At 38.7% G+C, this 22,535-nt stretch overlaps 1 protein-coding gene across 2 annotated transcripts in view; it reads right to left on the bottom strand.

Moving 5' to 3' along the window:
- The window catches only part of Slc9a6 (solute carrier family 9 member A6), a 64,834-nt gene that overhangs the window by 11,944 nt on the left and 30,355 nt on the right, over window positions 1-22,535 (bottom strand). The window contains exons 11-15 of one of the 2 annotated variants that reach the window (XM_046468138.2): window positions 11,239-11,350; window positions 9,744-9,897; window positions 4,782-4,871; window positions 3,638-3,668; window positions 1,171-1,250 (exon numbers count right to left, since the gene is read on the bottom strand). In XM_046468138.2, coding sequence (XP_046324094.1) covers window positions 1,171-1,250; window positions 3,638-3,668; window positions 4,782-4,871; window positions 9,744-9,897; window positions 11,239-11,350 — 467 coding nt within the window. The remainder of the gene's footprint in view (window positions 1-1,170; window positions 1,251-3,637; window positions 3,669-4,781; window positions 4,872-9,743; window positions 9,898-11,238; window positions 11,351-22,535) is intronic. The other variant, XM_046468136.2, reaches the window with a different exon arrangement.

Genomic DNA, 22,535 nt, shown 5'->3' with positions numbered 1-22,535 from the left:
AAATACTTGTAAAGAGTGAATGCAAATATCTGGTAAATAGAAAATAGTAAGTAGTAGCTTCTAATCATAAGTGTCAAGTGCATTCATCCTAAGTACATGAGGCTTTGATCAGCAAACAGAACAATTTTTACATGCTTATCCCAAATTTGCTTCAATGAAACCTAAACCAAGTTTTCATTCACTTGCTAATAAATCTTAGCCTGAAATAACTCCATGGTTTCTTTTTTCTGATTCAAATTTCAAATAAGAAAAACATCTGAACAGTAACAAAATGTTTTTAAAGGCATGATTTAAACAAGTAATAGAACACCAACACTATTTAAAGCATAGCTATGAAGAAGATTTACAACAGGACAAGAAAATATGATCATCAATGAAAATATTTAGCTATTTGTGGCACTTTTGTGGTGCTGGGGATTGAACTCAGGGTCTGGCACATTCTAGGTAAATGTTGTACCACTGAGCTACATCCCTAAGCTTATTTTTATTTTGAGAGAGGACCTAAGTTGCCCATGCTGGCCCTGAACTTCGGATCCTACTGCCTCAGTCTCCTGAGTAGCTATGATTACTGGTGTGTGCCACATTTACGGCATTCTGAATGTACAGTTGAGTCTCCTGGTCTCTGAAAAGGTCAGGGAAGAAAAGGCATGTCCCTGCATACTGTAGTAATCTATCAGTACTGAAGTTTTATTCCATCTCCATGTTTTCCCCTAAGGCAGCCTTTCCTAGTCCACCCTAGCAAGTACCCCAACAAGAACAAACAAATACCTTTTATATGATTCACTAAGTTAGCTTAAGGACAACAAATATTAAAATTTTCTCAATAAATAAACCTATATATTGAAGAAAGTATGACATCTGGACTCTTGATTCCCTCCATATAACCAGCCTTTACAATAACTAGTCCCTACTGGTTTCCTGGGTGTGCAGAGGCATTCAATTGTGTGAATTTCCTCCTTCACACACTGATGAAGAAAGGGAAGACTACAGGTTAGGTTTTACATTCCACTTCCAGAAAGCAACTGTCAAAACAGTTGTTCTGACGCTAGAGTTGTTCAGTAGTAGAGTGCATGCTTAGCATGTGTAAGGAAGGCCCTGGCACCATAAAACAAACAAACAAAACAATTGTTCTGTGTCCATACTATCTTTTTTTTTCTCAATGAAGGATACTTATGATCGAAGTTGTACCATATCCGGAAGAGCCAAGCACTCTCTGCTTTGGTAGTTCTCCGTTCATTTTCTGGAACACCCTGCAGAAAGATAATAAAAAATCATTACATACACAAACACATTTGTATAGAGTCCTTCCTTAGTAGAATCAGAACTAGAGCCTACAGAAAAGAAACTTTCCAACATGGGTAACATTAGAAATTTAATGGCTTGTATACAGCAGTTTTGAAGAAATTTTGTCTGAACATCTCTATTATTCAGAAGACTTGCTAAGTATGAATCTATTGTCATTTTTAAAAGTCAGTGTAGGAAAATTCACTTTTGAAATCTGAAAGACTTATACCCTCAATGCAATAGCAACTTAAGTAGAAAACATCATACCAATGTTCATTCCTATCTTTGGGAGTTGTCATGGGTCTCAAAAGTAACTGGCATTCAAAGTTACTATTATGTTCTTAACTCACTAGCAAAATGAAAACAAGCAGGGAAATTCCATGGTAAGCCTGATTGCTTAGGGGAGAAAATTAATACAGCAAGCAGGCTCCTTCTAAAATAGCTTCCAAAAACATAAACTGTGTCCTTACTTGTAATATGGTATGGTCAGTAGTTGGGCAGTTAGACTATCTGGTTCCAGTCCTGGCTCACCAATGTTAACTAACTTCTTACCTCTCCAGATTTGAATTTCTTCATGTGTAAGATGTGAATGTTAGAGACTCCCCAAGGCCCTTTCTAGTGCTAGTGTTCTAAGGTTCTATAATTTTCTAAGAGTGCAGAGTTTAGATTCTGGGTTTTGGTTCCTTCCTGTCTTCCCTAACTCTCAGAATAAGTTATTATTTTCCTTGACATGGATCAGTACATACACAAAAATGTCTGAGGACAATGTGTGGGCTTATAAGTACTGAAGAACATTTTCTATATTTCCTTTCACATCACTAGGTATAGTTTTGCATGCCTTCACCTTATTTATTTACTTACTTACTTACTTACTTACTGGTTTGGGGATGGAACCAGGGCTTGTGCCTGCTAAGTACGTGCTCTAACACTGAGCTGTATCTCCAGCCCACGGTATTTTGTTTTATTTTTATTTATTTATTTTTTGTTTACTTCTTGAAAAGCAATTCGTTTATAGATCTCACCACCTCCTTACCACATTAATACCTGCACATCCAACCCTCCCCACACTCCATACTTACTATAGTGCTCCTCCGTGTTTCCTTGCAGACATTTATTGAGTAAACAATATAACCAAAACATCCACGGAATTTTGAAGTCAGGGAAAAATCTTTTTTTTTTTTCTTTTCTTATATCACCACTTACAGTCACCAACCTGGCTCTGTCTCTGCAATTCTGTTTCCATTTCCCCTCTGGTGACAGAGGTGACCCAGCTGATGGAGCCTTATTCAGACAACAATCAAGAATTTGTCCTGTGAGCTGCATGATAACTGTTTTCTGGTTTTGCCACAGGGGTGGAGGCATTGAGGAGCTATTACCACTTGGACACTAACCCAGTAGCTTGGCATGATGGGAATTTATCCAGCCTGGTTTGTTCAAGTATTTCAAGCCCATGGAATTCTACTTTAAGGTTCTGACCACAAAAGAGGCAAGTACTTACTATATCACATACACACATAGGCATTCATCACTCAACAGCTAACAAAATTAGCATTTAGGAAATGAATCTGATAAATTTTTTTTAACTACACCCTAAAGAAAAATATACCAGTGCTTATTTCAGACAAGAACAAGAATCCTGTCTTGAAAGAGATGCTTTCTGTTTTCAAAAACATAATTTCACTGATTTTTCATCTTATGTCTAATACAGAGTCACATATTCAGTGGTGCTCAGAAACCATTAAACAGCAGACAGAAAATACTGAAAAAGGGTGGTTAGTCTAGAAAGTGCAGCCAGTTACACTGTGCTCAGTCCAACAGGCTGGAGTTCATAGGAACAACTGAGAAACTGACACACGGAAGGAAAGAAGCAAGGAGATAAGAAAGTGCATTCTCCTGAGCAGGCAGGGAAGGCTAGTTCAACATTCAAAAGCTTCTAGGCATTTCTCAGGGGCAGCTGCTGGTCATCCAATTTGAAAGTTACACAGGAAGAGCAGCTGGAGTGAGGCTGACATCAGAGACAAGCCTTCATGCGCAAACCAAAGTGGAAAAAGGCTCCCTGTGCCAGAGCAGTCACTTGAAAACCCAGGAGTGCTTAAGAGACTACTCCCCTCTGTGGCAAAAGCCCAGGATGGACTACAGATAGGAAACCTGCCACTCTTGATAACCACAAGCTAACTAAAATGTGGTTTTGTCTCTATGGAGTAGTGAGAAAAGCCAGGAATGAAGTCAGTTAAAAGCTGAGGCAGACAACACAGGATCTAAATAGTGACATGAAGTCTACAGGAGGCTGTTTTCTTTCCAAATGGCTGTACACTTGACAGAAATGCCAGGGACAACACAAATGCATATTTACCAAATGTTCTTGGTCTGAATCAACACCAACCCTAAAGGAAAAACACAAAGAGCAAGTGAGATTTTGAAGCCAAAAAAAGGCCTAGTCACATATGTACATTGTCAGGAAACTACTCTTCTCAACACAGAAGCTATGGAATGGTTAATGTTTTCTTACCCTCTACGGTTGTTGATATACATTTTTGGCTCCTGACACTTTCCTTAGCAACAGCTTGGATTCTAAGGCAAGCAGGGTGAAGAATTCTATTCCTGTAATCCCACTCACCAGTGTCAGTAAAATACCATTTCTTCTCTGAACGTAAGTCCACTCTAAGCAGAGTCAGGGAGAGCAACACTGCCCAGTTGTTGAATAAGAGCTAGTGGAAAGTTCCCAAAACAAGGCTGGCACAATGCAACTCCAGGAGGGAGTTGCATGTTTGGGGACCTTGCAGCTTTCATGGCGATATTTTGTTATGATGATGGAAGAGAAGGTCCAATTTCAGTTTTTTCATAGGCTAAAGAACAGACATTAGTCTTGGTTCTTCAAAATTTGTTTTTACCTGTGCTTCCTGGGGAACAGCTTCATTAAGAAGTTCTTGTGACTCTTCTACTCACCAACTCTGTTTTTTCTTCCTCTACCCTGCCCCTCAGGTTTCCTATCCTTGCCACCCCAACTGCTGCAGCATAGGCCCTCGTTCTGATTCACAGGGCCTGGAGTATAAGTCTTTCCATCACCAGGCTCTCCCCTAAAGTAAGTGTCTAATGTACAGAATTTGTTGGTCACTCCCTTCACAGAACACTCAGAGTAGTTTACAATCCAAACAGGCAAGTCAAAAAAAGCTCTTTGAATGGCATTCAAGACTCTTGACAAACTAGTGGCCACCCCACCCTCCAGCCTACCTTCCCACCCTCATTCCCCACCATTCTCTTCTAAAAAATGCCCACCAAGTCCTCCCCAAATCCTTGTCCTTTCGGGACCTCCATACCTTCACTCATGCAATTCCCTCTAGCTGAGATGTGCTTTCCCTCATTTTCCTACTTGTCTGCTAAGTTACAAAGTAACTGTTCTATGACCCCTCCAAGCAGAATTTTTTCCTCTGTGCTTCAGCAGCACTTCTTAGAGTCCTTGGTTATAATACTTAGCACAGTAGAGTATAGTTATTTACCTGTCAGTCTCCCCAAAAAGACTGTGAGCTCCTTGAGGGTAAAGGCCATGTCTCAATTCATCTCTGTATCCCCAGAGTCTAGCACAGTACCTGACACACAATAGGTGCTCAAATGTTTATCAATTAAGTTAACTACTACAGACAACACACACAAAACAGCAGTATGAAAAGCTGTAGCAGCAGCACCCCCAAAGACAAGTAATACTCAAGGGAGGAAAACGACGCCAAGACACCTCTGGAAGGTAAGGTTGTCATGATCAAGTAACTGAAAACAGATGGCCATGACAAGATTCAAAATTCAAAGAAAGGCTCATTTTTACTTTGTTAAAAATGGGCAGATGCTGTTTAAGGTCTTCTCAGTCACATTAAAGTCTAACCACATTTATGCATCTCAAGTGACATCTAGTGGTCTTGAAGATAGTACATTTATAATGTTCAAATGGTTCCTTTCCTGAAGCCAATACAATGTAATAAACATTTATAGAGCACTTATTATTTGCCAGGCACTGTGCTAGGCACAGGGCATAGACATGAATTAAACATGGTCCCTGCCCTCAAGGAGCTCACGGACTAGTGGGGGAAACAGACACAGTTAGAGCAGAATTGCTAAGGGCTTGCTGTCAGGGAACACTAAGTTCAAATGTGCACCTGGCTGCCATCTAGCTGTGTGAATTCAGTCAAGTTATGTGGTCCTATGGACCATAATTCTATCATTTGGAAAATAGGGCTAGTATCTACCACAGAGAGTTGCTGCAAGGATTAAATGAGAAATAAGTATCAAAAGCTTTTAAAAAGGGAATAAAATCTAGAGAGTTATGCTATATCCACGTACAAATGTACCACAATGCACACTGCTTATATAATGATAAAACACTAATTAAAAAATAATGACAGAAGGGAGATCGGTAGAGTAAGTGGATTGAGTTAGGGAGAAGGGAAGGGAAAGGGAAGGCACTAGGGAAGAAAACTGAACAAATTATGTGCAGGTATGATTAGGCATAATGAAACCCACTATTATATATAATTATAATGCATAAACAAAATTTAAGAAAAGAGTATCTGATGCATCTTTAATGCTAAGTGGTAGCTCTTACAACAAGACTGTATTATTACATAAAACAAGACTTGCATTATTACATAACTAAATGAAATAAGTGCTATAATAGAGAAACCCAACGTTAAGGAGTGGTTCTGAGAGAAAGGAACAGGGTGCAAAGGAAGAGATGCTTGGCTGTGTCACTGGGAGTGACACAGAATTCCAGCCAGAGGGAACAGTATGAGCAAAGGCTCAGAGACAGAGAAATGCAAAGCAAGTGCAGTAGATAGGGAGCCAAATGTGACTGTCACAAATCATGTGAAAGGACACAGGAATGGCTGGCTGACTCTAATTCACTGAGGATTCACTGGTTATGAGACAGTTGAAGTGCTCCTTTACTACTATAAATTAGATCATGTCATTCTCCTCATTTTAATATCCTCAGAGATTTCTAATTTTATTTTAAAATCCACTCTCTTCACCACATCTTACAAGACCTTACAGCAGGGGTTTACAAACTACAGCCTACATACCCCTCTGTTTTCATCAATAAGGTTTTGTTGGATCACAGCCACACCAATTACATAGTTATCTATGGCTGTTTTCGCACCAGCAATGAGCGGCTAAGACAGAGACCATATGATCTGCAAAGCCAAAAACCTTTCCTCTCTGTCCCTTTATGGAAGTCTGGAGATCCCTACTCCTATGGAATCTTGCCCTCCTCATTTCTACCTACTGTTCAAATCACTATGCCCCCACTATATAAGCTTTTGTGTTTATCTAACAGGCCAAGTTTGTTTCTGCCTTGGCATCTGCACTTGCTTTTCTCTCTGCCTGGACTGCTCGTCTTCCTGATCATTGTTTGACAGTATCTTGTCACTCAGGTAGACTGAGCTCTAATGTAACCTTTCAGAGAAAACTTCCTTGACCTTTTCATATACTCCCATTCCCAATGAGTATCAAAGTACCTTCTTTGACTGACATCACATTTAATACATCTACATTTGTCATGTTCATTTGTTTACTAATCTACTGCCTGTCTTTTCCCACTAAAGTACACTCTTTACAAGATCAGGCATATTATCATTACCACTGCCCTTCTCTAGAGCAGGGCTTTTAAAAATATATATCTTTTTAGTTGTAGATGGACACAATATCTTTATTTTGTTTATTTATTTTTATGTGGTGCTGAAGATCGAACCCAGTGCCTCACATGTGCGAGCAGTCTGCCACTAAGCCACAACCCCAGCCCTAGAGCAGGGCTTTTTAACCTTAGCATTATTGATATTTTGGCCCAAATAATTCTTTGTTGGCAGGTTGGGGGATGACCTTTCCTGTGCATGATAGGATGTTTACCAGCATCCCTGGCCCCCACTCAGTAGAAACCTGTAGAAGTCCCCTCTCCCAGTTGTGACAATCAAAAATGTATCAAAACACTGCCAAATGTCTCCTGGTGGGCAAAATGGTCCCTGGTTGCAAATCACTGAATTGGAGCCTAAAACAGTGCTTGACACATGGCTAGTGCTCAGTAAGTGATTCATCAAGTGAATGGACAAAGACACATTTGAAAGGCTATGCAAAGAGCTTTGTAGACATAAGCTCACTGAATCCTAACAACCACCCTAAGAGGTAGCTACTAAGATGGACATGATACAGATGAGGAAGCAGGCTTTGAAAGGTTAAAGAACTTGCCAAAGATTGCAGAATTAGTAAGAAGGGGCAAGAACTCAAAACCAAGTTTAAGTGTGCATGCATCTTCAACTTTCAGGATACCTCAGTATTTTCAAAATTATACTAGGCAAATTGGGAGGGTGGGAAGAGAAGCTTAAAACACTGCCTTTGTCACAAAGAGGCTGAAAAACTCAAAACAAAAAACAAGAAGTTATCTAAGACTATAAGGCAATGTATTTAATTGCATTCCATTCATGTTACAAAATGTGCAAGATGGGGCCAGCCAGAGAGGTTTCAAAGCTAGTGACACAGATTAAGCTCTATGTGAGTAGCTAGATTTTTGATTTTGCTTTTTTCTTGGCAGGGATAGTAAAGTATGGGTATTTTGTTTAGTTTTTGTGGAGGGAAAAGAACTGATTCTCCTTAAACCTGAGACTCTACTGAAGAGTATTACTTTTCCTAAATTATCTTACATTTAATTTTGTTCTCCTTAGGAGAGTCTTCATTTATAAGCCATTGAGAAAAGAAAGGAACTTAGTCCTTTTGAAATGTACTACTGTCAATTTTTTATGCATTGTGGTACAGAATAAACTAAATAAAACCAGAGGCTCCTCTGTCCACCATTTAATTTCATATATATCACCTTGGACAACTAAGAATCTTTCTAAGTCTCTATTTCTTCATTTGTAAAACAGAGTTTCTATAATTAGATAAACACATTAAATACAGTTAGCACAATGCCTAGCACATAGTAAGTGCTCAATAAATTCCAGGTCTTCCTTGAAGCAATAATGTCTGTAAGAATATTAGGGTTATAAAAACATATGCTACAGTATATTGTCTACTACACATAACAACACAGAGATTATTAAAAAGGGGATTTGAATAGCAAAGAGAATAAGATAGCAATAACAACATTTAAAGTGTTATTCAAGGCTGGCTGGTCTTAACAAAATTAAAAGAAAGGCATGACAGAACGGAAAAAAAAAAGAACAGATTCTATAAAATGTGAAATGTTTTCTCTAATGAACCTTCATATTCTGGAAGCCTGGTAACCCTTAACATCTATGAAGTTTTAGCCAAACAGAACTAAAATCTACAAAGGCTTCAGCAACACAGGCTGTTGTATCCATGGAAACAAATGTAGAACTCTTGAGATACAAGACAGCTTTCAAATTGAATACATTAAGTAGTACACATTGAAGACTAAGGCCTCATGATCTTGGCCTTGGTTTGTTAGGTTAGAAACAGTGGTGATCATAAACATGAGAAAGAATGATAACATCTATTATGGATTAGGGCTGGGGTAAATTGGATTGTCTCACACACTACAGATGAATCCAACCTGGTAATATGACTGAACACCTTAAATATATGCATATCCTTCTTTTTGGTATTGGGAATTGCACCCAGAGCTGTATTTACCATTGAGCTGTATTCCCAGCCCTTTTTATTTTGAGGCAGTGTCTAGCTAAATTGCTGATGCTGGCCTCAATCTTGTGATGCTACTGCCTTGGTCTCACAAGTCACTGGGATTATAGGCACGTGCCACCATGCCCAGCCATTCACATCCTTTAGGTTAAGCAATTCCATTTCTAGGATGCATCCTAAGGAAATAATCAAATAACTGCAAGGAGGTGTACATACTTAAGAAGGTTCACATTATTGACAGTAACAGCAAAATCCTCAAATGGTAATGGCAACAGCAAAATCTTAAACTCAATACAAAAATCCAACAATACGAATTTAAAAAAAATTTTTTGTAGTTATAGATGGACAGCATGCCTTTATTTTATTTGTTTATTTTTATGTGGTACTAAGGATTGAACCCAGTGCCTCACACGTGCAAGGCAAGAGCTCTACCACTGAGCTATAGCCCCAGGCCTAACAATAGGAATTTGATTAAGTACTTCCGGATATATGCCGCCATTCAAATAATGATATGAATTCACGCTATATTACATTTAACAAAATCAGTCTACAAGAGTACCCTTAGTATTGCACATTTTTTGTTCAAAATACATACATTGCCTAGCAAAAGATCTGAAAAGATATCCTTCAAAGGGTTAACGATGGTTTTTATTTACTTTTGTTTTACATAGTTTCATTTTTCTGTACTATATCTTCTATGCTTTTTAAAAGGAAAAAAATGACACATTACAGAGTCACCAAAGTTTAAAATCTTCTCATGACTAAAAGAAAAATAAACTGAATTAAAATATCATATTAAAATGAGGCCTCCAGTTCCTACTTACCTTATATGCAAGCACGACAGCATGGCAGTGGTACCACCACCAAATACCCACACGGTAAAAAGCACAATAAGAAGCGTGGTGCTGAACATCATTTGCCGAGCATAAGTGGCAGTGTCTCGAATGGCCAAAGCAAATGCCATTGCACCACGAAGGCCTACAAAGGAATGGAAGAGGTATTCTTCAATAACGCATCACCAACATGAGCTTCATAAAATCAGATATAAAGCATGTCCTAAAGCTTAGAAGCAGGTGAACAAATATGTAATAAATATTAATATAGCTAAATATATACAAATAGTAAAAGAATTAGCATGATACTGATATATATTGATATTTTAATTCTTTAAAATTTATATTTTAATTTATGTGAAGAATTCATCTTTTGATATACAGTTCCATGAGTTTTGACAATGAGTAGAGCACTGCCACAATGAAGACACAGAACAGTTTCATCTTACCCCAACACCTCTGTGTTACCCCTTTTAGTCTAACCTGTCACCCTGCCAAACCCCTGACTGTTCTCCATTGACATGATTCTGTCTTTTTGAGAATGTCATGTGAACAGAATCATAGAGCATCTAACCTTTGAGACCAGCTTCTTTCCCTCAGCATAGTGCCACTGAAATTCATCCACATCTTTGTGTGGATCAATAGTTATGGTTTGGATTTGAAATGGCCTCCAAACTCCCGTGTTAATGCAGGAGGTGAAATGATTAGGTTATTGGAGCTATGACCTAATTGGTTAATTAATCCATCTAATGAATTAATAAGTTGAAAGGACTACTATACTGGGTGGTAACTATAGGAGGTGGGGTATAGCTGGAGGAGATATTTCACTAGGGATGTGCCCTTGGGGATTATATCTTGACCCTCTCTATACCCCCACCCTCACTTCCTGGTGGTCCTAACTGAGCAGATATCTTTAATCGGCCCCTTTTGTGTTCTGCCTAGCCTCGGGCCCAGAGCAATAGTCAGCTGACCATGAACTGAGACCTCTGAAACCATAAGCCAAAATAAACTTTTCCTCTTCTAAGTTATTTTTGTCAGGTATTTTGGTCACAGTGATGAAAAGCTAACTAACACAAATAGTTTTCTCTTTTTGCTGCTAAGTAGTATTCCATGACATAAATGTATCATGGTTTGTTCTTCCATCTACTCATAAAAAAGACATATGGGTTGTTGCCAAGTTTTTGGTAATTATGAACAGATTTGTTATAAAAATTCACTTACAGGTTGAAAACTGCATTCATCTTTACCTTTCTTAACTTGCATTAATATATTTTTGAACCAAAGATTTGGAAACAGAATATAAAAAAAAATTCTATAGAAGGAAATAAGATACTATAAGAATTTTCACCTTGATTATGCAATGTCCATGTTTCAAAGAGTTCTTTATTAGGGACATGATTTTACAGCTTCAAATCACATAAACTGGCATATAATCTGTGTTGTCAATGATTTCTTGGGGAAGACTAGAGAAGAAATTTTAACTTACCAGCAAACATCATCATATGTTGAAAATTTGATCCAATCTTACTTCTTCTACCCAAATTAAGTAAGAAAGACAAAGGGTAAATATTGGCAGCTCTTCCCAAGAAAATAGCAATCTAAAATTATTAATAGGTTAAGGATTATTTCTTCTTACTATTGACATTATTTAGACTATACATTTAAGACAGTCAAAAGCCATTTCAGGGAGCTCAGTTTTTAACAGTCAATCTTGATTCCATTGTCTAACACATTGCTGTCTAACACATATTTCTGCAATGAGGGAAATTTTCTATCTGCACTGTCCAATACAATGAGCACCTAAAATGTGACAAGTGTGACTGAGGAACTGAAATTTTAATCCTTATATCATTTATTAATTTAAATTTAAATAATCACACATGGCTAATTGCTACCAAATTGGACAGTACAGGCTTAACATACAGGAAATTCATTAGATGAAGAAAAAGATGTTTCAAAGCAGAGCTTCACTACTATATATTTAACATTATTAATATAATAGTTATTGTTGAGAGCCACAGCCGAAGGGGCCCCAGCAAACTTCCAGCTGCCAGCAAACTTCCAGCTGCCGGCTGATGATTGGCTCCTCGGCCCCAGCAACATCTAGCTGATTGGCTCCTCTGCGGTGATGCTCATTGGGCTGTTTCCCTGCCCTTTCAGACCACGGAGATGCTCATTGGGGGACTTTTTTGGCTCCGCCCACGTGACCCAGCCAATCGGCCTCAAGAGCAGGAGGATTGTGGGAGGTGGAGAGAAGCTTGTGTGGGAGAGAGAGGCTTGTGGAAAGCCGGTGGTGGCAGTTGAGGCTCTGAGGGTTTTTCCTGAGAGGCTGTTTTGTTTGGCGTGTGTGGTTCTAAAAATAAAGTTAGTTTCTTTTGACAAGTGGCTCCTGATTGTGCCCAGCCAGACTGCGGCATTTGATGGCCCGTACGGGGAGCGACTGAGGGTAAGTGAAACTGCTCACCCCTGAGGGCAGGGCGAGAGGATGGGTAGCCATTTTAAGATTCCTCTTTTATTTTGCTTCACTTTTGTTTTAAGTTGCCTGTCCCTGGAGATGAGTGAGACGGAAGAAAAACCGCTCACATCTGAGGAAAAACTATTTACGTCTGAGGAACAGATAGGGAGAAAGGACGGATGCACATGTCAGGAGGATAGAAAGGCTATAATGACTTTTTGTTGTTCCCTTTTTATTTCATTCTGTCTCGGTTTTGTTTGGCGTCATCTTGTTGGGTTGTATTATAGTAGAAATACGGGATCATAAATTAGTAAAAAACAAACTGAAAGAGTGTTAAGTAAATTGTTAGAGGAAGGAGGCATCTCAGTAAAATCAAGAACAATTAGGGCATACGTTGATACAATACAAAAATGTAGCCCATGGCTTTTTAAGGAGGAGTTGTTAAATATATCACAATGGAACCATCATGGTGAAGATTCAAAAAGAATAGAAAAGAAAAGCCCAGGGACTCTGCCAGATGGCACATTGCCATTGTGGATGTTCATATCTTGTTTGCTTAGTCCAAAGCCTTCAGTTCAGACAATGGTAGAGGAAGGAGAAGACATAATGATTCAAGTAAAAGAGAAGGTCTCTCAAGTTAGTCAGACAGAGGAAAAGATTCAAGTAAAAGAGAAGGCCTCTCAAGCTAGTCAGACAGAGAAAGAAAGTGTAAAACAGAAAAAGCCATCAGGGGGAAAGTTACAACAGGAGACTGCTACTAACACCTTTCTATCACCAGAGGGTGTAAGTGTCCAACCAACAGCACCACCTCTACAGGAGACTGCTACTAACACCTTTCTATCACCAGAGGGCGTAAGTGTCCAACCAACAGCGCCACCTCCATATGCTGGGAGGCCCCCAACCCCCGCAGTTGATAGTTGGGATCCTGAGACAAGATCTCAAATATTAACATGCCCTGTATTTGAGGCAGGAGGGCAGCGATTTTACCAAGTTTTAAATTTCAAAACAGTGAAGCAGCTAAAAGAGGCTGTAACAACCTATGGTCCTCAAGCACCCTTCACTGTAAGCATGGTCGAATCCATTAACAACTTGAACATGACGCCAGCAGATTGGGCTAATATGTGTAAAGCTGTGCTAAATGGAGGACAATACCTGTTATGGAAGGTTGCCAATGAGGAATTTTGCAAGGAGACGGCTAGGCGAAATGCAGCAGCTGGTTATCCTCAGAGAAATCTAGATATGTTGTTAGGAAAGGGACCTTATGAGGATCAGCAGCAACAAATTGCATATGATCCTGGCGTATACGCACAAATTGCTGCAGATGCAATTAAGGCATGGAAGACTTTACAAGGACATGGAGGTTTACAAGGTCAATTATCTAAGGTAATACAAGGAGCTAATGAACCTTATGCTGAATTTGTAGATAGGCTTATTCAAACAGCTACCAGAGGTTTTGGGAATACAGAACAAGCAATGCCATTACTAAAACACCTGGCTTATGAGCAAGCGAATTGTTGGTGCAGAGATATCATTAGACCATGGAAACATGAAGATTTAAACACATATATTAAATTACGTAGAGACATTAATGAACAAGAGCAAGTCGTGGCAGCTGCAGTAAAACAGGCTTTAGATGCCAGAGACATTAATGAACAAGGGCAAATTGTGGCAGCTGCAGTAAAACAGGCTTTAGATGCCAGGCCAAGAACATGCTACAATTGTGAACAAACAGGACATTTTAAAAGGAATTGCCCCATTGGAGGAAGGTTTAACAAAACTAGGTATCAAAGGAGTAGAATACTAGGTATTTGCCCACGATGTCGTAGAGGGAGACATTGGGCTAACGAATGCCGTTCTCAAACCACCATAGAGGGTACTCCATTATCAAAAAACGAACAAGGACCAGGTGTTTATCCACGATATCGTGAAGAAAGGCATCGGGCTCCATTGCCAAAAAATGGACAGGGGGGCCCAATGCTCCGGGGCCCCAAACCACAAATATACGGAGCACTGGAGGAACCCAGCAACCCCATCAGGGACACACTGTCCATCAGATCCCTCATCAGACAAACCAGAGGGAGCGCAGGGTTGGACATCTGCACCTCCGCCAGAGCAGTACTAACTCCAGAGATGGGAGTTCAAATCATTCCCACAGGGGTGAAAGGACCTCTTCCCAAAGGAACAGTAGGCTTATTATTGGGACGCAGCTCTTCTACTCTAAAAGGACTTATGATAAGTCCTGGGGTAATTGATCCCGATTATGAAGGTGAAATAAAAATTATAGCCAGTTCTCCAAAGGGTATATCAGTAATTTCACCAGGAGATAGAATAGCACAGTTACTAATAATACCCAGCCTACATGATAAATTTTCCAGTCGTACTGTAGAAAGAGGTTCCAAGGGATTAGGCTCCACAGGTGTAGATTGGGCTATGCTTTCTTTAAATTTAGATTCTCGCCCCATGCTAAAACTAAATATTCAAGGACATGAATTTAATGGGCTACTGGATACAGGTGCAGACCTTAGCATCATCTCTCGTCAAGAATGGCCAAAACACTGGCCATTACAACAAGCCACTCAAACGCTTCGAGGCCTAGGAGTGGCGACTAATCCCCATAGAAGTGCAATGGTATTAGATTGGAAGGATCCTGAAGGATGTGAAGGAACTATACAGCCATATGTATTGGATCATCTTCCTATAAATTTATGGGGACGAGATGTCCTAGATCAATTAGGTTTGACATTAACAAATAACATCAACCAAAATGCACCCACTATTATGACTAGACAAGGTTTTAGGAAAGGAAAAAGATTAGAGAAACAAGAACAAGGTATAGCAGCACCAATACAAATAGATCAAGGAACAGACAGACATGGGTTGGATTTTCAGAAAGGGCCACTGAGACAATAAAAATTACTTGGAAATCAGAAAGACCAGTATTGGTTCCTCAGTGGCCCCTGACTAAAGAAAAGATACAAGCAGCCCATGACCTGGTCAAACAACAATTAGCGGAAGGACATATACAACCTTCTGTATCTCCCCATAATACTCCCATTTTTGTCATCAAAAAGAAATCTGGTAAATGGAGATTATTGCAAGATTTAAGAGCCATTAATAATGAGATGGTTATTATGGGACCTGCTCAATCAGGGATTCCTCAGTTGTCTGCTTTGCCAAAAACCTGGTATGTTTTAGTTATAGATATTAAAGATTGTTTTTTTTTCAATTCCAATTCATCCTGAGGATAGTCCACGTTTTGCATTTACTATCCCTGCACTGAATCATGAAGGTCCTGATCAGAGATATGAATGGAAAGTACTCCCTCAAGAGATGCCTAACAGCCCAACTATGTGTCAAATTTATGTTAACAAAGTAATCCAGCCACTTAGAAATCAAAATCCTGAACTACAAATATTTCACTATATGGATGATGTATTATTAGCACACAAAGATAAAAACACATTGCTAGAATGTTATGCCACACTTACAAACTTATTAAAAAATTATAATCTAGAGATAGCAATAGATAAAGTACAATTAAATTTTCCAATTAATTATTTAGGAGTTCTATTATCCTCAACCATGGTCCGTCCACCAAAAATTCAAATACGAGTAGATCAACTCAAATCACTTAATGACTTTCAAAAGTTATTAGGAGACATAAATTGGATAAGGCCTTATTTAGGTATACCAACAGGAGAGTTGGGACCTTTATTTGATATCCTAAAAGGTCCATCAGATCCAAATTCACCCCGAATGTTAACGCCTGAAGCAAGAAAGGCATTAAAAATCATTGACACATATATGGAAAATATGCATTTGGATAGAATTGATATAAGTTTGCCTTTATTATTTATTGTACTACCAACAAAAAATATTCCTACAGGAGTATTTTGGCAAGAAGGTCCATTATTATGGATACATTTATCTTATTCTCCTAACACTATTCTTACTAGGTATCCTGAGGCTGTAGGACAATTAATACTCAAAGTAATAAAAGCAGCAAAGGGAGTGTTTGGAATTTCTCCCAATAAAATTATTACTCCATATACTATGAATCAAATTGATGAGTTAGCTAATGAGTTAAATACTTGGGCAATAATCATGTGCAAATCTAATGTTTCATTTGAGAACCACTTACCATCTAATCCTTTATTGTCTTTTTGGTCATTGCATCCTGTAATTTTTCCAAAAATGACAAGAAAAACACCTATCATGAATGCTCCAAATATATTCACTGATGGGTCAAATAATGGTACAGCAGCAGTAGTTACCCCTGATCAAACTTTTACATTTTTAGTACCCAAACAATCAGCTCAAAAGGTAGAGCTTAATGCAGTTTTACAAGCTTTTGTGATGTTTAAAGATTCTATATTTAATTTATTTTCTGATAGTCAGTATGTAGTTAATGCTATAGTATCTCTTGAAGATGCTGGTAGGATTTCCCCTTCTTCTACTGTTTTCTCTTTGCTTTCCACTATACAAAGTCTAATCTGGGACAGAAAAGATCCATTCTTTATAGGACATATCAGGGCACATACAGGATTGCCTGGAGCCCTTAGTTTGGGCAATGATTTAGCAGATAAAACTACACATGACATACATATTTTCTCTACACTAGAAGAAGCTATAAATTTTCATAAAAAGTTCCATGTCAATGCTAATACTTTACAAAAGCGTTTTAAAATAACTAAGGAACAAGCTAGACAAATAATAAAACAATGTCAAAATTGTGTGACCTTTTTACCACAAGTTAATCTTGGAGTCAATCCTAGAGGATTGATACCTAACCATATTTGGCAGATGGACGTCACACACTTGCCAGAATTTGGAAAATTAAAATATTTACACGTTACAGTTGATACTTCTTCTGGATTTTTGATGGGCTCCCTTCATGCAGGAGAAAAAACTAAAGATGTTATAGCTCATTGCTTACAAAATTTTGCCACTGTGGGTGTTCCAAAACAGTTAAAAACAGATAATGCCCCTGGTTATACTTCTACCTCTTTTAAACAATTTTGCTCAACATTTGGCATTACTCATATAACAGGAATCCCATACAATCCACAGGGACAAGGTATAGTTGAAAGAGCTCATCAAACTATTAAAATGTACTTATTAAAGCAAAAAGAAGGAATTGGGAAGGGGTATATATTCCCCAAAGATAAACTTAAAATAACCCTTTTTACTCTAAACTTTTAAAATTTGGATTCATCAGGACTTAGTGCTGCGGAAAGGCATATGTGTCCAAAAAATGTACATAAGCCCAAGGTACTTTGGAAGGATATTCTAACAGGACAATGGAAAGGTCCTGACCCAGTAATTGTCTGGAGTCAAGGGTCTGTTTGTGTGTTTCCACAGGGAGAACAGCAGCCGATTTGGATTCCAGAGAGATTAACCAAGGTCCTGACCCAGTGATTGTCTGGAGTCGGGGGTCTGTTTATGTGTTTCCACAGGGAGAACAGCAGCCGATTTGGATTCCAGAAAGATTAACTAAAGCGATTTCTACAGACCAAAAAGAAGATGATTTGGCTCAAATCCATAACAACTGATATCCAAAACTCCAGTTTGGCTATTCTTACATCTGCAACAGAACCAGGATGCTTTTTTCAATATCTATTTTATTATTGCCCTTTGCCATATCATGAAGTTCTATTTTGTTTTTTGAGCTCATACAGACCTAGGTTAATGTTTTGCTGATCAGTTCTATTTTTTGACTATAGAGTTTTTAAACATTGCAATGGAGATTTCACCTGTAAAAAGTTATAAGGCCTTTACTATAATGTTATGTGTTGTATGTATTATATTATGTGTGCACACTTGTGTTTTGTGTTATATGTTTGAATGTATGTATGTCCACATATCATATATGATGAGCGCTCATGATAAAATGGATCCAAATATTTTTTTTTTCACGTGATTTATATGATTTAATTTAAATTGGGTAAACAACTGTTGAGGATTGTTTTAATATGTAAACAAAAAAGAAGGTTAACAGATCTGTTTGTTTACTTTCACCTTTCCTTTTCATTATATTTAATAATTCTCTTAAAGATAATGTAAATTGTTAAGAAAATTGTTTTCTTTTAGTGCCTTCTGTAATGTTACATAATTTTTTCTTTAGCCATTATTGCCAGAATTCCTATCTTCATCCCAGTGCCGGTGAAGACAATGTAAATTGTTAAGAAAATTGTTTTCTTTTAGTGCCTTCTGGAATGTTACATAATTTTTTCTTTAGCCATTATTGCCAGAATTCCTATCTTCATCCCAGTGCTGGTGAAGTCAAAGATAAAACCAATCTACAGCTTCTACAATAGCCATCACTGAACTGCTTGCAGAACTTGCCTGGACACATTGTGAGCTCACCTGTATGCATTGTGAACTATCTGTTGGTGCAGCGACTTGTGGTAGTGTTGGGGTATTTTTGCTGATGATGTCACCGGTGGTACAATTTTTCAAAGGAGCCCTCAATTGGCTTAATGTCATGGCATTTTGCATCCTCCTCTACTAGTGATGGTCTAAAATTTGGGGGCCAACAGAGGTGAGGCAAAGAACCTCACCCCCCCACTGGTGCAAAGGCCTATCCACAAGTATAGCTGTATGCTGGACCGGTAGTCAGTGACGGGTATGATCCAATTGCAGTGGTACCAACCTAAGACAGGAGGCTGACGCCTAGAGGTCAGTTCATCCGATGACGGGTAAGGACCATATGTTGAATTGGACTGCCTAACAGGCACGGTCCCTAAGCCACATGCTTGTTGTTTAAACAGAGAGGGGGAGATGTTGAGAGCCACAGCCAAAGGGGCCCCAGCAAACTTCCAGCTGCCAGCAAACTTCCAGCTGCTGGCTGATGATTGGCTCACAGCGGCCCCAGCAACATCTAGCTGATTGGCTCCTCTGCGGTGATGCTCATTGGGCTGTTTCCCTGCCCTTTCAGACCACGGAGCTGCTCATTGAGGGACTTTTTTGGCTCCGCCCACGTGACCCAGCCAATCGGCCTCAAGAGCAGGAGGATTGTGGGAGGTGGAGAGAAGCTTGTGTGGGAGAGAGAGGCTTGTGGAAAGCCGGTAGTGGCAGTTGAGGCTCTGAGGGTTTTTCCTGAGAGGCTGTTTTGTTTGGCGTGTGTGGTTCTAAAAATAAAGTTAGTTTCTTTTGACAAGTGGCTCCTGATTGTGCCCAGCCAGACTGCGGCAAGTTATAATTCATTTTCATTGTCAGTGTTGATAAAAAGAGTAATGTTGGCTAAATTTCCCCATCCTTTCTTTTTTTTTAATACTTTTATTTTGTTTATTTATTTTTATGTGGTGCTGAGGATCAAACCCAGGGCCTCACACATGCAAGGCAAGCACTCTGCCACTGAGCCACAACCCCAGCCCTACCCCATCCTTTCTAAGAACAAATGGCAGTTCAGCACTTCACACCACTGAAAGTCCTGCAAGCCCTAATTCATCCCACTGAATCTATACTTCCAACCTGGTGCAAAGGACAGGCTTAAGGTGAGTTAAGATTGGTTTTAACTAGAAACCAATATTAATGTCTTTTTCTCTACTTGCTGTCTTATACAAACTCCTGCTTTATAATTACAGTTTTTATCTCAGGGGTCACAATACAGTTCTAATACCATTTCCTGAAAGGAATATAAAGGGAAATCTAATATTGAAAACAAAGTAACATGGTAGAAACAGTGCTGACCTTAGTAAACTTGGAAAAGAATGCAGCCTGTAAGATTAAAGGCAAAAGAAGTGCACATACAAATGATGTGTCTATTGGTAAAGTACTCCCATGGGAGTACTGGTTAACAATTCTGATACTGCTAAATGGTCATGCACCATATACTGTTTCAATGGATGACAAACTGCATACACCATAGGTCCCATAAGATTACAATGAAGCTGAAAAATTCCCATTGCCTAGTGATGCTGTAGCTGTCATAACATCAAAATATAGCACCTTACTCAGAGGAAACAAACATACTGTTCTGCTAGTCATTAAAAAGCATGGCAGGGGCTAAGGTGGTAGCTCAGTGGTAGAGTGCTCCCCTAGCATGCATGAAGCACTGGGTTCTATCCTCAGCACCACATAAAAACAAACTAATGTATCCACCTAAAAACTAAAGATACATAAATAAATAAATATTTTTAAAAAGCATGGCACACTGGGCACACTGATGTAGCCAAGCAAGTAATGGAATATAGTTGAAGCTTAAGTATGAACTCATGTTTAGTTTAATGGAGATATAAATAGTTACAAAACGAAATATTTATAGATATATGTAACTACATCACTTAGTATATACATAGATTATTTCCTTGGTCTATCAGTTGACAGGGACTAGAATCTAGGACACTCAGTAGTGATGAGCACACCGAGTGCCCAGATCTTGGTTTCTAATATCATTCTCCAATAAAAGGAATCAGGACTCCTTGAAGAAATGGTCAGTTCTTAGGCTGAGGCAGAAAAGGCTCAGGGAGGCTAAGGGAACAGTACTTTACTTCTGAGGTATTCATCCCAAAGAAAACATAACCCTAATCTAATCATGGGGAAAACACCAAATTCCAGTTGAGGAACACTCAACCAAATACCTGGTCAATATGTCTCAAAACTGCCAAGGGTCCTTAACAACAAGGAATAGCTGAATAACTGTCACAGTTTAGCAGAACTTAAAGAGACATGACAACCAAATATAATATGGTTTTCTGGATGGGATGCTAAAACACAAAAGGGACATCAGGAAAAATTTGTGTAAATCTGAATACAGTATGAACTTTTGTTAATAATAATGTATCGATATCATTTGTTGTGACAAAATGTAGCAGGCTATGATGTTAACAATAGGGGAAACTGGAGGGTATATGAGATGATTTTATTCTAAAATAAAAATTATCTAAAATAATGATTTCCTAAAACAAAAGAAGTAAACAATAGCATGTGGGATCCTATAGCAGCAACTGCTAATTCTCCCCAGTATCTCATTCTTTCTAGCCTTTATAGTAGTGGATACTCTTCCCTCCCACTCCCTATTTTTATTTGGGTACATAGCTACCCAGATAAAGACTATGATTCTCAGCCTCCCTTGCATGTAGGTGTATCAAGTGATGTGAAGTGGTACTGATGTACACATATTTCTGCCCTCAAAGGCAATTGGCAGACATAGGGATGAGACATCTTGGACCACACGGATAAGAGCAACTCCCTAAGGAGAGCAGGAATAAGGTTGCTTGGGTCCCCGATGACTTTATAGAGCAGAGCTGACACACCAGCTCAGACTTCCACATGAAAAAGAAAAGAAAAACTTCTGTCTTGTTTAAATGTAGGTTAAATTTGAGTCGTTGTCACATGAAACCAAACCTACATCTTACCTAATGTAGGCAGAAAGAGAACAGCTCTCTCCTGTTGAGTCGATTTTTACAAAATTTTTAAATTGAGGAATTTTAGTTCCCAACAGATTTAGGGACCGCTAGAGAACATTTTAACCTTATTTCCAGATTGAGTACAGTAGATCAAGCCATTTGACTGCTCAAAAATTTCTTAAATATTCACAGGACATAAAGTTACTAATCTCATGGTTGTCTTTCAGCTAAGGTTCTTCTCTTATTAATAGAGTTTTATCTTTTTATCCAGAAGACTCTGCAGAATGGTATTTCAGTAATATCTTACTTTTCAAGAGAGATTTTATATTGAGTGTTGATTTAAAAATATATATATACCAATCTCTTGGCAGAATCTTCATTCTGAGCTTTGTTAAATAACTTCTTTTGAAAATCACTTATGTAAACATTCATCTCTTTGGCCACAATCTTTCTTTCTATATTGTGCATTCCACTAGCCCACTATGATTATTCTTTTACCACACTGGAATCTCCAGTCCAAAGATGGCCTTACTTTCTCCTTTGTCAGCCCTCTCCTTTATTCACTCTCCTTCTTATCCACGTGTTTGTAATAATCTTTCCAATATCCTAATATTAGCTTTGTCCCTCTCTTATTATACTGCACCCACTGAACAAAAGCCCATAGTTGGATGGACTATCTCTTTTCTTCATGCTTATGGCTAAGTCCTTCTGGACAAAGGCATAGAATAGGGCACACTGGTTCTCTTGCTGTAGAATCTATTCCTCAAACTGAAATGGATTCCTACTTACTGCTCAATAATCCTATTGCGTTTCATTGGTCAACTCACTCTCCCACTCTGCAACAATTTCATAAACTTTCTCCATCTTCCGCAAAACTCCTATCACCTGTGAAGTCAGTCTCCAAGATAGTCCCCTTGTATATTCGCTACTCACACTGTACCAGGTTTGGTCTGTGTGACCAACAGAATATTGCAGAAG

This window comes from Marmota monax, unplaced genomic scaffold (assembly GCF_021218885.2).
Source record: "Marmota monax isolate L192 unplaced genomic scaffold, Marmota_monax_Labrador192_F-V1.1 WCK01_AAM20220418_F8-fsc00333, whole genome shotgun sequence".
Classification (NCBI taxonomy): Eukaryota; Metazoa; Chordata; class Mammalia; order Rodentia; family Sciuridae; genus Marmota; species Marmota monax.
This window is presented reverse-complemented; position numbering and strand designations above follow the sequence as displayed.